This window comes from Temnothorax americanus, unplaced genomic scaffold, assembly GCF_048541705.1.
Source record: "Temnothorax americanus isolate GAGA-0224 unplaced genomic scaffold, ASM4854170v1 Scaffold24, whole genome shotgun sequence".
NCBI classification, from domain to species: domain Eukaryota; kingdom Metazoa; phylum Arthropoda; class Insecta; order Hymenoptera; family Formicidae; genus Temnothorax; species Temnothorax americanus.
This window is the reverse complement of record NW_027509381.1, coordinates 554,277-570,699: the sequence shown is the minus strand read 5'-3', so window position 1 is coordinate 570,699 and position 16,423 is coordinate 554,277. Positions and strand designations below refer to the sequence as shown.

Below are 16,423 nucleotides of genomic sequence, written 5' to 3'. Positions count from 1 at the left end.
TACATTAGTGGTTTACCAGTCTTAAAATATGTAAAAATAAAAATAAAATAAAAATACCCTGCCAAAGAGCATAACATAAATAATATACTCTGCATATAGCCAAAATGCATCTAAAAATTGAAAAAAGGGTACGATTAATTTATTAACAGAAAATTTATTAACAGCAGTAGAAACACATAGTGATGCATACTTCGCAAACTGTGCTATTTGCATAAGGTTGCCAATTTGGACGGTTCATTAATGAAATCTATTTTGCACGCCGTTTTGGTTCTTTTGGAAATTTAAACAATATAAGGCCTTGCTTTTCCTTTACATTACAGCCACTAACTGAACAGTGCCTCATCTGAAATAGATCGAATAAACGAATTATAATGAGAATCCGACACGGATGAAAAGATTAGGCTGCATATATGTGTGCAGGGTACAAATAAGCAACTCACAATGTCAGTAAAGTTCCCAATGCAGTTATTTAACAACACAGAAAAGATATTTCTACTTACCTTGATCACAAGAAATAATAATATATATGTATTTATAAACTTTAGTCAACACTGTCAGTTGTATAATGCGGGCATTCCCACTCTGCAGCTGCCGCCATCTTGTGATCGTACGCCTTGCTGTCTATTGGTCTATAACCGACCAATCAGAAGGAGGAACAAGTTTGCGTCTCTCTACTAATATAGGACTCTACATATAAGTTAACTAAAATGCTATATTGTACGTGACGTAAACTATAGATTTTAATTACCCAGAGTGAATTTTGGAACGCAACCCTGTGGGCCAGAGCCATATGGATATAAATTGTTTCTGCACTATCAGCACATTTCGGAACTCTTTGTCCATAGTCCATATAAGGTTTGTTCACGTTGCTGGCAGAAAACGAGACGTAAGCCTTACGACTACGTTTTTCTCTGCTGCCTTATACCCTACGTCCACGACTACGACATTTACGTCTCGTTCTCTGCCATCAGTTTAAAGCCGTGATCCTAACCGGTTTTTTTCAGTTTTTTTCTTAGCACTAATCTTTTAATTGACTTTATAGAAATGCAAAATTCTTGTTTAGAATTAAAGTACGCATCAAAATCTAGGTCATGGTAGTCGAATTTATATGTGGTGGTCGTCACGTATAACAAAAAATATTAATTTTTTTTCGTTTTCGATATAAATTCGACCACCATGATCTAGATTTTGATGCGTACTTTAATTCTAGACAAGAATTTTGTATTTCTATAAAAGCCAATTAAAAGATTAGTGCTAAGAAAAAAACCGGTTAGGATCACGGCTTTAGGATCACCTTAAATCCCCAAACATTTTTGCACTTGAAATGAGATAAATATAATATTCGGCCGTTGGAGAGAGAGAAAGCGAAGATGCTGAGTGCAAAAAGTGCAAGCAACGCGAATGGAGTGCATATCTCGCGCTTCATGCTCATTTTTCACGTCTATGGTCGGCGCTTTCCGTTGCTGTTTGGAGAGTTGTTCCGTAAAGTTCAAATTCATATTGAAGTGACAACACGTGGTCTTTCGATAACCTTTCTTCCGGACCGTTCTTTTTTTTCAAGACATTCCGTTTCCCTTACAGCGTATATGATTTGAAGGACCGCGAGGATGCCACGTTCCGTGAAAGATTCGGACGATGATTTCGAGTGGAAGGCAGGTTCGTATCGCCTGGGTTTTTTTTCTTTTGATCTGCATGCGCACGAGGCGCAAAAAGGCGCCGGCCGGTTACAATCGGTCGTCTCGGCGTTTTCTTGCGAGTTTGTGCGTTTGCAATTTTTGATTGCACAAATGTGTCTCGATCTTTCTTTTGTTTTTTTTTCTTCTTTTGGTTTTCCGGGTTTCCGTGTCTTTTTCCCGGGATTGCTGCTATGTTCTTACTAGAATGTTCTCGCTGATTCGAGAACCATTTCCGATAACGTGATTCTCCAGGTTTTTTTCTAACGGTTTCAATCTGTAACTTATGCGTATGTTTATTAATTTGAATAAACCTCGAGAGTATAAGTTTTCTTTCCAATTTTTTTAAAATTTATCTTTTTCGACGCAGTAATCTACTGGGAGGGGGATTCTTTTCGGTTTTTGTATCACGTTTGATCACAACGATTTCACGTAATCGTTTGTATGTCATCTATGTTTATCTTAATTATTTAGTTAAATATATAGGTACAAGTTAATACGTATATTTATATTATACAATAAAAAAAAAAAAAAAAAAAAATTCAGAACATTATTCTCTTAGTTATTTGTGTAAATGTATAATATAAATATATAAAATGCTGCCAAAATTTAAGATTACGTATTATTTTCTTTGTTTTAATCTTATAATCTTGGAATCTTATAACGCTTTCACTTTGTAGTGTTTTAGTTTGGTTAGTTTAGTTTTTTGTGATTTTGTGTGTTGTAGCTGCTGGTCGTATGCAGACTCGAATGTTTACTGTACAGTCTGTGAGTTCTCCGTTACGTCGCAGCAGCAGGATAAAGCAGAATAAATATTCGCCAGATTCTGAAAGTGAAGGCAGTAGTATCAGCAATAGCCAAACAATCCAGAGTACTAGAGCGCGAACAGCGACTATGGATTCCACCGTCTCGGATACAATGAAGAAGCCACGTACTAGAAAACTTTCTATTTCCTCCGACATTAGTGAGATAGATCTTGATATCCCGCGAACACCTGGAAAACGAACAAGGCAGAGTTCAGGTGCTCCTGGCACACCTACCAGAGTTAACACTCGAGCAGCTAGGTATGGCTAATGCGTCAATACGATATTATATTTAATTTAATTTGTGATACATTTGTAACCATTGTTTTAATTATCAGTCGCCTCATGCGTGCTGTCTCTGAGACACAGTCACCGTTGCCAGCAGCTAGAACCATGCGTAAAATAAGAGCTAGCTCTGCTGAGCCGGAATCTTTGTTCGATCAAAATAAGAGTCGATCTGATTCACCAATTAAAACACGCAAGCGAGCGTCCATGTTGCCGTCAAGTTCTTTGGCCAAAGAACAAATTGAATTGGAGGATCGTATACCTTATGTACGATTGGATTCTACGATAGTTGAAGCTGATGAAATTACAAGTTCAGGTAATTTCTTAAAGCTATTATCTATTATCATGACTATTATCATGTTATTAATACTTAATGTTATTACAATTAACACATGATTTTCTTGGATGATTAAAATTGACATCTATTTTATTAAATATATACAGGAAACTCTGATTCTTCGCCAGACAAAGCATTATTATGTTTACCGCAAAGTCAAAAGATTAAAAAACGTCAAAGTATAAGTAAGGAAGAAATTAATGAAGATGAAAGCCATGGTGAGAGTGAAAGAAGCAATAGTAAGATTAACAAAATGAAAAACTAAAGTCAATTTTCTAAAAGAAAATAAACTATTTTATTCTGTTTCTATTTTTATCTCGATTTTTATATTAATTTTATGATTCTTTTTTTAGAAAAAATGGAAACTTTAACTGATTCGTCAAAAGACGAAACACTTCAATTGTTAGAAAGAAAAAATGAAGCAGAAGCTGAAGACATAGATAGCGCAACACTGAAGAATACACAGGATACTCTCGGTAAAAATAAAAATGCTCTAAATCTACACATAATGTTTTTTATATATATACCTATATATGTGTGTGTGTGTATATATATATATATATATATATATATATATTTGTTTCTTAAAAAATATATTTATTACATTTGAAATCGTTTGACAAATTCAGAGATTTGTTATCTTTTATTGTAACTATTTAAATTTATAACATTTTAAATAGCATAGGATAATTTGTAATTTACATTTGTCTGTTTGTCTGTGATAGCTGAAGGACAATACAAGCTTGAAAAAACATCAGATAATGGTTCAAACAATGAAGTCTCTACCTATTCCTCCAGTTCTTCAGGCCGTCGAAATTCTGTGAAAGAAGACAAAACAATAATTATCGAAGATAGTCTGTCGGATATTGAAAAATCGTTAATTGACTTATGTAAATCGAGTAAAGTCTTACAAAATGCCGAAAACTTGTTGAATACTTCTACTGAAGAGCAAAAAAACGACAAAGAAAATGAAATGCTGAACATTAATAGCGATGTGTCAGTAGAAAAGAGCATGCAGCTTAACGTTATACCACCTTGTATCAAATCTCATGCTTCGCCTTTTATGAATAAATCATTAGATGAAAAGGAAACTAAATCTTCGAAAAAGGAACTAAGTAAGAAGCGTCGTTCGAGAGAATCAACGGAAATTGCGATTAAACACGACGATTTAGCAAAAGAAACTGTCAATAACTCTCAGGAAAAGATGGATATTTCTACAGAATCTTTAAATTTAACTGCTACAAATGAAACAATTTTGTCACAACATGACGGTACAAAATTAGTTGACGAAGTTATTAATCAAGATAAAACATCTGTTGAAAATATAAGTACATCTACTAATGAGGATGCAACGGCGGTGTCCAATGAAGCTGCAGATGATGATAATGAAATAAAATTAACATTAGAAAGTCCGCGTCGGGATGAAATCGAGGTTTCATCAAATGTAGCACAGTTTGATCAAACAGAAGTTTTACAAATTTTGTCACCAATTAATAAAAGTTTTAACGACCAAACTACTGTAACTCAAGATAAAAATTTTCATTCTACAGAAGAGAAACAGAAACAGGAAAATTTATTTAAATGTGTAACGGAATTAACACCCGAATCTTCCAATACTACTCTGAAAATAAATAATTCCACACGTGACTCGAACGACGTAGTAATTCAAGATGACCAGTCTTCTGTTATAATAGAGACATCTAAAAAATCTGCAATTGATATATCACCTGAGAAAACAGATGCAAAAGATATTTTGCCGGAAAAGATCGTGAAACGGAACTTAAAGCGAAAGAGATGTAGTACAGATGTATTAGATGATCTAGAGAGAGAAAAGGAGCGTTTACAAATGGAAACAAGTCCAAAAAATCAAGAAAATACAGAAATTGCTGACGATGTTTCTGATATCGAAGGCATTGATTTATTCAAAGATATCCCCGCTGACAAATGGAAGAAGAAAAATAATGTTAAAACTGTTTCAGACCAGTCCACCTCCCAATCAGTGGAAAAGGTGGAAAATGACAATGAAACTGAATGTGATCTCATTTTGGTGGACAGACGAGCATGGTTAGCGGCTGAAACTATAAAAGCGGCAAAAGAGGCGGAACCCTTTGAATATGATTCTGATGACACTGTGTTATTGAAGAGCCGATTGGACGCTGCGCAAGCGAGTTACAATACTAAAAAATTAGACGTTGTAGATGAAGAACTGATGGATATTGATAGCGATGAAAACGAGAAACAAGTTAAAAAACCAAGAAAATCAAGAACTAAGAGAAGACTTACATCCGAAATAGATCAGGATTCTTCTAGATGTACAGAAGATGAAGATAATTTAGTCACCGCTGATAAATCGAATAACGAGTCCAAAACAGCTTTAAATAGAACTAATGATCAATCCATTTCTAGATTAAATAAATCAAAACAGTCGCCAAGAACAAGAAGACGATCTTCCAAAACAAGCGATGAATCAGATAAGGAAGTTGAAAACGATGTAAGTAAATTAAATAGAAGTTCGCTAATAAGTAATAAAAATACATCTTTACGAAAATCGGTAGAAGGAAGAACATTAAATAAATCTTCGAAAGATACGTCTATGCAAAATATTTCTACGAACAAATCTCGAATAGATGATTCAGAAGAAGAAATTGATAAAACAGACACACACGCTGGGAAAAAATTAAACAAGGAAAAACGTTCGAATAAATCACGTAATGAAGATGCAGATGATGATGCAACGGAAACTGAAAAAAAGAACGTATTAACTGATGATAACAGTGAAAAGGATGAAAATACATTAAATCGTTCTATCGATCAGGAATCAAAGCCAATAGAAACCAAGACAACGATATATTTGAATGATGATGAAAGCGATAATAGTGACATAAGCATAGCAGCTATAGGTAGTGGATCTAAAACTTATTCTATGATAGCAAATACGGGATCGGATAACAATGAGGAACGTAGACTTGCAAATCTTAATAGTTGCCTATTTAGCATGACAAAAGCAGACAGCGATAACGATACTGATGACAGTAGCATTAATTCTGATATTAAAAGAGAATACAATCTGGATGGAGCAAAACAAAAGTTTTCTGATGAGGACGTACCTGCTGATGAATGCAGAGCTTCAGAAGTAGAATTTTCAGATTCCGATGACAATGATTCAGATCTTACAGATTTTATAGTTGATGATGATGATGTAGATTATGAAGAAGATGAGGAGAAAGAAAACGATGATGATGAAGATATGCACGACTTAAAAGATGATGATGAAAATGTAGAAGAGGATGATGAAGCTGCATACGAAGAGGAAGAGAAAGATGAAGACAAACAAGCACATATTGATACGGAATCAATAAATATGGAGGATGAAAATGAAGAAGATGAAGATACACAGGGAAAGGATTATGTAGCGGACGATGCAGAAGAAAACGAATTTGCCGAAATGGAGGTTATTTCTTCATACACCAGTACCTCTGGTAAAAGTAAGAACAACTCCATCCAATATACATCATCTCGTAAAAGTGACACAAAAATGAAACAAGACATCAAAATGAAGAAATCAATTATGGAGAAAAATGAAAAAAGTATTTTACTAGATTCGTCAAATTCAGATTTGTCGATTAAGAAGAAGAAAAAGAAATCTCTTGTGAAGGAAAATGATACTAATTTGTCAAATGCCTCTAATTTAAGCTCTTCATCAATGAAAAAGGATGGGAAATTGGATCCACAATATTCCTCGAGAGATGGAGCTAAACAAAATTCGAGTGAAGCATTAAATGAATATGAATTTTTGTCTGCAAAAAAATTACCAAGATCACGTGAGTTAATGAAATTTAGTACTCAAAACGGTAACAGCTGTAAGAAATTAGAACTTGATGAAATAATCGAAGGAATTTCAGAAAATAAAGATATTAAGTCAGATAATACAATTACAGCAACGCAGAATATTTCGGTTATGAAGAAGAAATCAAATAAAAATCCTGCATTAAATGAAGACATCAATGTCAAGATGTTCAGTTATGCAAATAAAGAAAAGATGTTAAATAGCGATTTTTCACCTGACTTATTGAAATTGTTAGAGAGGACAAGTTTTTCGAAATCAACATCTTCCAAGATAGAATTACACAAAACAATGAATATTATCGATACCGAAACCCCAACAATAAAGCACCTTAGAAAAGAGAAATTGAATGAAAGTGCGCCAACATTAAAATCCAATATAGAAACCAGCTCATTATCTACGAAAAAGAAGGATATTGCACAAATAAAATTAAAAGAGAAAAATAATAAGGACGAATCTGATTTGATACTATCTAGTGACGATGCTATACGAAAACGTAGTCAGAAGAAACAAAAGAAGCATAAGAAACGAGATACATCAAAAGAAAATATTACAAATGAAGTTTTGTCTGAAGGCGTAATAGAATATGTTCCTAAAAAGAAGAAACCTGTCAAGCTTACTCAATTAACTATTGTAGGCGATAATATCCACGAAGATACATGTCAGATTAGTGAGAAAAAGAAGAAGAAACAAGACACATCAAAGGAAAACATCACCGATAAAGCTTTATCTGAAGACGTAGAATTAAAAATTTTTAAAAAGAAGAAACCTGTTAAGTCTACTCAATTAACTACTGTAGACGATAATATCCGCGAAGATGCACGTCATATTAGTGAAAAAAGGAAGAAAAAGAAGAAGAAACAAGACACATCAAGGGAAAATATCGCCGTCGAAGCTGTATCTGAAGGCGCAACAGCATTAAAGATTCCTAAAAAGAAGAAACCTGTCAAGCTCACTCAATTAACTATTATAGACGATGATATTCACGAAGATGCATTAGTTAGTGAGAAAAAGAAAAAGAAGAAAATACAAGATACATCAAAGGAAAATATCGTCGATGAAGCCTTATTTGAGGATGCAATAGAATTAAAGATTCCTAAAAAGAAGAAACGTGCAAAACTTATTCAGTTACCTATTGTAGAGGATAATACTCGTGAAGATATATGTCTGATTAATGAGAAAGAAAAGAAAAAGAAGAAGAAACAAGAAACACTAAAGGGATACATCACCGAAAAAGTCTTAACCGAAGATACAGTAGAATTAAAGATTCCTAAAAAAAAGAAACGTGCTAAGTTTAGTCAATTAGTTATTATAGAGGATGATACTCGCCAAGATGTCTATCAGATAAATGAAAAAGAAAAAAAGAAGAAAAAGAAACAAATTAATGTAGTTGAAGAGGATAAAAATGTAAACGAAGATGATACCTGCAAAAATACGTATCAGAGTAATGAGAAAGAGAAGAAGAAGAAGAAAGGAGAAGCATTGAAGAAAAATATCACTGCAAAAGCCTTATCCGAAGACATAGTAGAATTAAAGATTTCCACAAAGAAAAAACCTTGTATTAACCTTAATCAATTAGCTATTGTATATGATGATGCCGATACTCACGAAGATGCCTATCAGATCAATGAAAAAGAAAAGAAGAAAAAAAAGAAGAAAATTAACGTGGTTGAAAAGGATGAAAATGTGAACGAAAGTAATATACTTCGAAAAAATATTCGCGAGAACAAAACGGGATTGGCACAGCAGAAGAAAAATAAAATTGTAAGTAGTTTGAAGTTAGGTTTACTTACAGATAAGCATATGCTAAAGAAGAAAACTAAACAGCAAAAGGCAGTGGAAAGTACCGAAACTTTGTGGATGGAAAATAATACTTTGCCGGTACAGATTCCAGTTTCGAAATTAAAGTCCGATAAAAACTTATTGTCTCGTAAACTACTACAGGATACATTGGATGCAAGTAAATCAAAAAATGTAGTCCATACTACTAAAAAAATGGATAAAGCTACTGCAAAGATGTGCATTCCTACAGAATTAAAGCTGAAGAAGAAACGCGATCGAACTGAGGATATCGAAAATGTGGTCCGTGTGAATGTCCCTACCAAAAAATCGAAAAAAGAAATGAAAGAAATGACTAAGTTTTTGCCATCGTCAAGCGGCCTAAAGCGACTGTCAGACGATGTGATTGAGAATCTTACGGATGTGCCATTGAGAGCGAAGAAAAGACGAAAAATCTCGCAAAACGAGGAACAAGTTGTGTCGTCAGTTAAGACAGGTAAATCGAAAATGACGACTGCCAATGATAGCTTTACGTTGAGTAACTCTGATTGTAGCACGCAATTCTGTGTAGTAAACTTGCAGAAGACTAAAAAGCAACCGCCGACAGGGGCTACCGCGGCAGTTTCGTTCAGGCGACGCATGCTTGCTAGAAATAACCGAGAACCAATTTCAGCCTACATGATGTATCGCGATAAAATGAACTTTATCAAATAACAGATCAGTAATATGTGCTAAATATGTTAGTTTAACTTTGCTGTGTCTGAACAAGTAATGTACTTTAAGATTTTTCTGAATTTAAATGATGAAACTCTAATGAAATTAAGTTATGCTTATTTTATGAATTTTATCACTGTTCGACACGTTTCTTAAAATAAAAAAAAATAAAATAAAAAAAAAACAAAAAAAAACAACTGTTCCAGGGTTACCAAGAGAGCAATTGTATCTCTAAGTTGCATGTGTCACTGCACAACGCGCGTTTAATGTATTTATATGTATACGTGATAGATGTTCCATTTGCTGAAATTTAATAAGTAAAAGATGTATTTTGAGATGCATCATAAATGAGCATATCCTACAAGTGTAAATGCAAATTAAAAGTGAGGATTATAAAATATATTTCTATTAATAAAAGTTATTTGTACAAGTGTGTCATTTATTTAAACCGATACATAGATATAAGTAGATTCCTTTGATGCTACTGTATCCGATAACAAAATTATTTTCTTCATACAGTACTCAAGATGGTTCGGTGATTTCAGCGTTTCTTTAAGCTCGTATGGATGATATTCGGCGATACCTCTGTCTTTATATTTAAGAAACAAGAACCGTTTGCAGAATTATTTTGCCCGCTGAATATCACGCATGCGAGACTATTTATCGCGCTACATTGCCAAACTCTATGAATCCATTTATTTACAGTGCGAAATGTTTCCTCTATCTGTTCATCTTTTAATTGTTCTTCCCTAAGTTTCACGTGACACAGTACAAAAGCGTGCTCCAACACGATTTCTGAGGTTCGATCTACGGCATGTTTATTGTTATCCGTTATCACGAGACGTACCTGCAATTATCAAAAATCGATATTAGATATAATTAAAAACATTTTTATCCTTTTCAGTTTGTTTTAGTTTCTTAACCTTTTGACTGCTGGGAAAGCCACTTTTGTGGCTTTTGAGTGTGCTAATAAATTAGTGTATTTAATAAATACTAAATGCATTAATATATACCAGTAATGAGGCTTTATTGACTATATAACTGGCAATTTCTTTATTAATCTTTATTAATAAGTCACGACGCCGACGTTTCGAATCTAATATGAGTCCTTTTCAAGTGTATAATCGTATAAATGTTCTAACAAAGCTAGTCACGGGCACGTGGTCACAACAGTGTGCCCGCACGTCAGATCTAAAGACTATAAAGAAACAGAACGGAATTTGTACTACATAGCAAAAACCTTAGCAACCTACCATAGCAACCTTCAAAAAGACACAGAGAATCTGACAGCAATATATGACAAAATAATAGGGGCTACCTAACTCTATTTGTCATAAACTATTATTGTTTATTAAATATTGCTCCTTGTGTTGCTTGTAACTGAGGCGTGCAGACGTGCTTCCTTGACACAATCAAATTTTACATTGTACATTTTAATAATTGACCATGTTTTATCACCACATAACGCACAAAGCTTGTAAGTTAATTTTTCTTTGCTTTTTAATCCATGAACTCATGTAGTTAACTGTATGTAGTTTAAACAAATTCCGTTCTGTTTCTTTATAGTCTTTAGATCTGACGTGCGGGCACACTGTGTGACTAGCGAAAGTCTTTGTTAGAACATTATACGCTTATACACTTGAAAAGGACTCGAATTAGAGTCGAAACGTCGACGTCGTGACTTATTAATAAAGATTGCCAGTTATAGTCAATAAAGCCTCATTACTGTTATTTATCCACTGGCGAAGAAAATTTTCTCACTGATTAATATACATATACACTGACCGGCAATGAATCGTTCCGCGAGAAGGGAAGCGAGACATTGTTTAGTGAGGCCAGTGAGGGTGAGGGAACGCTCCCACTCTCACGAAACGATTCATTGCCGGTGACTGTGCATGTGTGTATGTAACTCATTCATGTAGTCAATACTGCTCTTAGGCTCTAAATTTTATAAATTTATGCTCAAAATTGGAATCAGCAGAAAGCTTCCAAATACGCTATTTTTGAAAAAATAAATTTTTTTTATATTTGACCGTCCGTTCTCTACTGAGAAAGCCACTTTTGTGGCTCTGAACAAATCTTGAAATTCTGCGCAAAAAATGTGTTATTTATATAGATGAATTTTTTGGAAAAAAAGGACACTATTTTAATGAAAAAATGCCGGCAGTTTAAAGATCAATAGATAAATTTTCATTTAAATCATCGAAACGTTTAATATTGTCTATAATTGCGTACTAACTTGATCATCCTTCGCGAAACTTTCGTCGTCCATGACATTGAGAGATGAGTTCGTTAAATACTTGGAATATTCGGACATCACTTCATCGTTACCCACGATGGCGGCGGTTGTGCCTTTATTTTTTGTTATATGACTAAATATCGACGTGGCATATTTCTTTATTTCTGTCTTTTGCAATGCTCGCTTCGTTTTCTCGTTATCCGTTTCCATTTTCAAGACTTTCATGCTGCGATCACCGAGCAACACGGCGTCCCCGTAATCCACGCTGTTCGATAATTTTAACTTCACCAATTTCATGGAAGCCTTTGAGTCCTCTGTCGAGCAATGCCCAGCTTTACTGTCTTGAATGCTTTCCCCGAGGAATTCACGTGCCAAAATCTGCAATTTTGTTTTCCTATATCTGTATCAAACAACAGAACATTAATTGAGATGCATTTATATTCACTAACATTGATATTTATGATATTTTACAGTACCTGTCCCCAGTAAGATTGAATATTACGGAGGTATCGATGATGTAAGGATGCATCATTTTTAACGTATGCAAATCGGAATTCAAGCTTTGTCCCACAAGAATTGCGTCCGAAGGAAGTAACGTCCTCAGTGTCTGCTGAACGTCGTGCAATGTAACCGTGATATCATTTAGCATATCCTCAGTAATACCGCTGTACCGAGTCAGATAATTCGTTATCGTATTCTCTGGTTTCACCAGACTGTCATAAATAACCTGTAATTGAAACGTTTTATTTGCATACTATCACCTAACGCACAAGTATGTAACTGTACTCACATTCATGCTCTCATCCACAATACTTATTCTAGTAAGTTCCAGATTACCACTTGTTGTTAGGCACATTTCGCAATCCAAACCGAACATTGGCGATGTTGATGTGGCTTCTTTATAAACATCTTTTGTTAATATATACGAGCCGTATCTAGAATTATATTAACTCGATTAATTACAATTTTATTACAATAACATAATGAATGTCTATGTAACGGCCAAATCTTGCCTTTCTGCTAATGTTCCTTTTAGAGGCACGGGATAGTTTTCCTCTACCATCTGCCATAATGACAAAAGCAGTTTTGTTCTACAAAATTTATCTGTCGGTGGTAAAGTTCTGTTGGAGCTGTTTTTTGTAGGAAATTTTTCATCGCTATTTATCGAATGCATTGGAAATACACTTCTTAGCAATTTTATGACATTTCCATTTGTTTGTAAAGCAGTTTCTAAGGAGCCATATTCTAAAAACGAACAATTGTCTTCCATTGCCATCACAAAATATAAAAATTTTTATTGATATTAGAAATTAATATATTATAGAATCTTCTTTGCTGTATTTTTTGAATATATATTCTAATGTTCAACTAGAATATTTTATTTTGTACTTAAAAGTACTTATTTTAATGAAAAATATATCAAATATATTTTACTTTTATATAACATACGTTTAATTAGTTTATCGCTTTGAGTTCCTGTTAAAGGAACAGCTGCGAGCTCTTCGGTTATGGACGCTCCATAAACAGTAGGCGTTATCACCTCTAAACGGTGCTTTAAGTTACTTACTATATGTGGGAACATGCTCTCATAAGCCACGTAATGATATAAAGACAAACCTTCAAGCACGAAGACGACGGTGTGGCTTATCTTTGAAAAAATTTGGTTTTCTTTGAATATCATAATTTAAATCTATTTTTAGAATAAAGTACTGTTTAATGCTACATTAGTCAAATATTACTTTGTTATACTTCTCAAGTTGACACCATCTCGCTGGTAAGTAGGGCGAATGATGCCCGAGCAGTGAATATAACAGAAGATGCTGTATGTCGCTAAGAAATATCGGTATCCTCTTTTCCATATTTCGAATATTCAGAGTAGCATTCTCGCCGACTGCTTTGAGAGTGAGTCTTGGAATTGCTTGAAGCCTCTTTTTACGTTTTCTAAGTTCTTCCTTCAAATTCGCATATTGCTTGCTATCACTTAATCTATACATATACATATATATATACAGGGTGACGAAAAACTAAATGCCATAAATTTGTGTGATAAAAGAAGGAACCAATACAAGAATTTTAAGTATAGAAACCATGGGTTGACGACGCTTCGTTACGGTGATACACGCGTCAACGCAAGTTTCACTACGGTGCGGAAAAACTTTGGTACGTAACTTCAGGGGGCGATAGAGGACACAAATACAAGAATTTTGAACATAGCAACCATGGGTTGCACGCAGGTGAGGCCGCAGCAGTGAAACTTTAAACGCGTGTAGCGCCGAAACTAAGGGCCGAAGACCCATGGTTTATATGTTCAAAATGCTTGTATTTGTGTCCTCTATCGACTCCTGAAGTTATATACCAATGTTTTTCCGCACGGCAGTGAAACTTTAAACGCGTATAGCACCGTAACGAAGCGTCGTCGACCCATATGATTCCTATACTTAAAATGCTTGTATTGGTCCCTTCTTTTTCTTCTACGAAAATATCATTCGATTCTTCAGATAAGATATAGGGCTCTCTCAACATTTCTTCCCAATTTTTTCTCACCTCGCGTTTACTAAAAAATCGGATGGAACAGGTGGTCTGATACACCCCGTATATGTATAACAAGTATTATGTCTGGTGTATTTCATACACTAACCCTATTTATAAATCGACAAACGTGGCCATACCGCATTCGTATGGGGGCCGGGCCATCTTAAGAGAAAAGTAGAAGATAAATTGACAGTTACCTGGGTTTTTTATTATTATCCTGTAATTCTGACTCATCAGGGACATTTTCCTCTTTACAAATTTCCGAACATGTAACATCTGAATTTTTCTCACAAGATCGTTTACGAGTAGAATTGTCTCCTGCCATGTTACTATCGTTTGGATTGCTAGATCCATCAGTGGCAACTATCTAAAAATGATTTTGGAAAGGTAATTACGAGAGCATTGTTTCAAGTTATTCTTCTAATATTCACATTCAAGTTATTCTCTAAATATATAAACCTGTTTCAAAGCTTGCATTTTTGCTTCTTTATCTTTATCATTGAGTCTTGCAATTTCCAAAAATGCTGCCATCTTTGCCTTCTTCTTTTCCAATCGCTGTAATTGTTTTGTTGTAGGCTCCTTCATAATTTATCACTTTATATGAGTAGTAGACAATTTATAAACTACAGCAAATAAACATAATAAATTTCATTGTTAAATTTGTCTAAAGGTAAATCTGCATATCACAAATATATATCAATATTTTCAAACATTAGTACTTAACATACATAATTTTCAAACCCTATGTTTAACGAATTAATATTTAAGTTTCAAATCATTCTTTATTGACATAATATTTCCATTATTTATATTGTTATACTGTTTATATTCTTTATTGTTTAATTTGATATTAATATATCGAATTAATTAACGTACATTTGAACTTTGAATAAACTTTGAATTGGAAAACCAATAGTTTTACCAGTTTAGTCTCGAGCAAAGTTAATTCATAGGAAAAGTATTGAAATATGTAAATTATGACAGATTATGTGAGACTGCAACTTCATCGTTCTTTACATTGTCATTGAATTACTATTTATTATTAAACATATCCATTTGCAATATTTCGACATAAAAATTCAGTTTTACATTGCACATATCCCAACGCATTTCATATATTTCCAAAAACACTTTAATAGACTAATTTTACCTGTTTAAGAGATTCAGCATTACTCTTTATTATTTTGATTTATTAATACATTAATAACAATAGTACGCCATAAATACATTACATGAAGCATATGTAAATAGCACAAAACGCATGATTTTTAGGTTAGAAAACGCACGCTGTGACAGAAAAAAACAATCTGCTCTCCGCAGCTGCACTGTGTTACACTTTTTGCACTACCACGAGTAGCACGCATACAAAAATCCTCTGATTGGTCGCGCCCCAAAAAATGGCGATGTGCAGTACGGACCGGTGCAAACCACAAAAAAGAATTGAGTGAACTTTGCGACAGATCGCAAAATCCTTTTACAGGAGTAAAGTAGAGGTACTAATGAAGGGTGGGATTGTCAAATAATTAGTAATAATTGAAAAAATTTTTAAATGCTGTCACCTCATAACTTTATTTTCTGATATAAACAGTTGTATACGTAATATGTACGAAATTAAACTTTCCCACCCTTCAGAAGACGTGCACAAACAATAACGTACCTTTGAATATGAGATTGAAAGCCTGGAATAAAAATGAGAGCTTTGAAACGATCGTGTATATTTTTCACAAAAATATTCACGCAGAGCAGCAATGTCACAGCAGTAGTTCACGGATCTTGCGAGAGATAACGCGATGGCGCACGCAGCTGTGGGCAGTTTTGGACCTAAACAAATTTAGCCCCCCCAAGTGGATTATTGATATATTTTTTTTTATCAATCGTTTGGTGGTTGATTGGTAGTATTTGGTATCGTATTCAAAACGTTCGGTAGTTGCTCGTTTTTCTAGGAAATCAAAAATAAATTTTTGATCTTCTTTTAGCCCCCCCACTTTGACTGTGGTAGTTTTTTTTTTTTTTAATCGATTGGCGATTGATTGGCAATGTTTGGTACCGCATTAAAAACTTTTGGTGGTTGCGCGTTTCTTTAGAAAATCAAAAAAAACAAATTTTTGATCTTTTCTTAGCCCCCCCACTTTGACTGTGGTAGTTTTTTTTTTTTTTAATCGATTGGCGATTGATTGGCAATGTTTGGTACCGCATTGAAACCTTTGGTAGTTTCGC

General features: G+C 34.1%; 2 protein-coding genes and 1 long non-coding RNA gene across 7 annotated transcripts in view; 1 reads left to right on the top strand and 2 right to left on the bottom strand.

Moving 5' to 3' along the window:
- The window catches only part of LOC143898834 (uncharacterized), a 29,114-nt gene extending 19,258 nt beyond the window's left edge, over nucleotides 1-9,856 (top strand). The window contains exons 1-7 of one of the 5 annotated variants that reach the window (XM_077408594.1): nucleotides 1,472-1,656; nucleotides 2,401-2,737; nucleotides 2,815-3,077; nucleotides 3,206-3,337; nucleotides 3,452-3,574; nucleotides 3,824-9,217; nucleotides 9,293-9,856. In XM_077408594.1, the coding sequence (XP_077264720.1) occupies nucleotides 1,608-1,656; nucleotides 2,401-2,737; nucleotides 2,815-3,077; nucleotides 3,206-3,337; nucleotides 3,452-3,574; nucleotides 3,824-9,217; nucleotides 9,293-9,435 (6,441 nt within the window). In that variant the 5' untranslated portion in view covers nucleotides 1,472-1,607 and the 3' untranslated portion in view covers nucleotides 9,436-9,856. Of the gene's footprint in view, nucleotides 1-1,471; nucleotides 1,657-1,804; nucleotides 2,116-2,400; nucleotides 2,738-2,814; nucleotides 3,078-3,205; nucleotides 3,338-3,451; nucleotides 3,575-3,823 lie in introns of those variants that run through there. The other 4 variants (XM_077408590.1, XM_077408589.1, XM_077408591.1 and 1 more) reach the window with 4 other exon arrangements.
- LOC143898839 (uncharacterized) lies at nucleotides 21-1,354 on the bottom strand. Its single transcript, XR_013257308.1, has 3 exons — nucleotides 501-1,354; nucleotides 191-343; nucleotides 21-110 (listed from the first exon to the last, which is right to left on the bottom strand). It is a non-coding gene; the product is annotated as an uncharacterized LOC143898839 (long non-coding RNA).
- On the bottom strand, nucleotides 9,854-15,517 carry Rexo5 (RNA exonuclease 5). The gene is made up of 10 exons (XM_077408595.1): nucleotides 15,357-15,517; nucleotides 14,666-14,829; nucleotides 14,404-14,573; nucleotides 13,414-13,660; nucleotides 13,124-13,322; nucleotides 12,688-12,919; nucleotides 12,465-12,609; nucleotides 12,151-12,401; nucleotides 11,675-12,074; nucleotides 9,854-10,282 (listed from the first exon to the last, which is right to left on the bottom strand). Exons 2-10 carry the CDS (start codon nucleotides 14,789-14,791, stop codon nucleotides 9,977-9,979), a joined length of 2,076 nt encoding a protein of 691 aa, XP_077264721.1. The 5' UTR covers nucleotides 14,792-14,829; nucleotides 15,357-15,517; the 3' UTR covers nucleotides 9,854-9,976.
- Nucleotides 15,518-16,423: the final 906 nt, after the last annotated feature.

Coding starts and splice junctions, on each gene's coding strand:
- Rexo5 (XM_077408595.1), bottom strand. CDS start 14,791: ATGAAGGAGCCTACAACAAAACAATTACAGCGATTGGAAAAGAAGAAG. Junction 12,610..12,687: donor AAAGGAACATTAGCAGAAAG/GCAAGATTTGGC, acceptor ATATAATTCTAG/ATACGGCTCGTATATATTAA. Junction 12,402..12,464: donor TTGTGGATGAGAGCATGAAT/GTGAGTACAGTT, acceptor TTTCAATTACAG/GTTATTTATGACAGTCTGGT.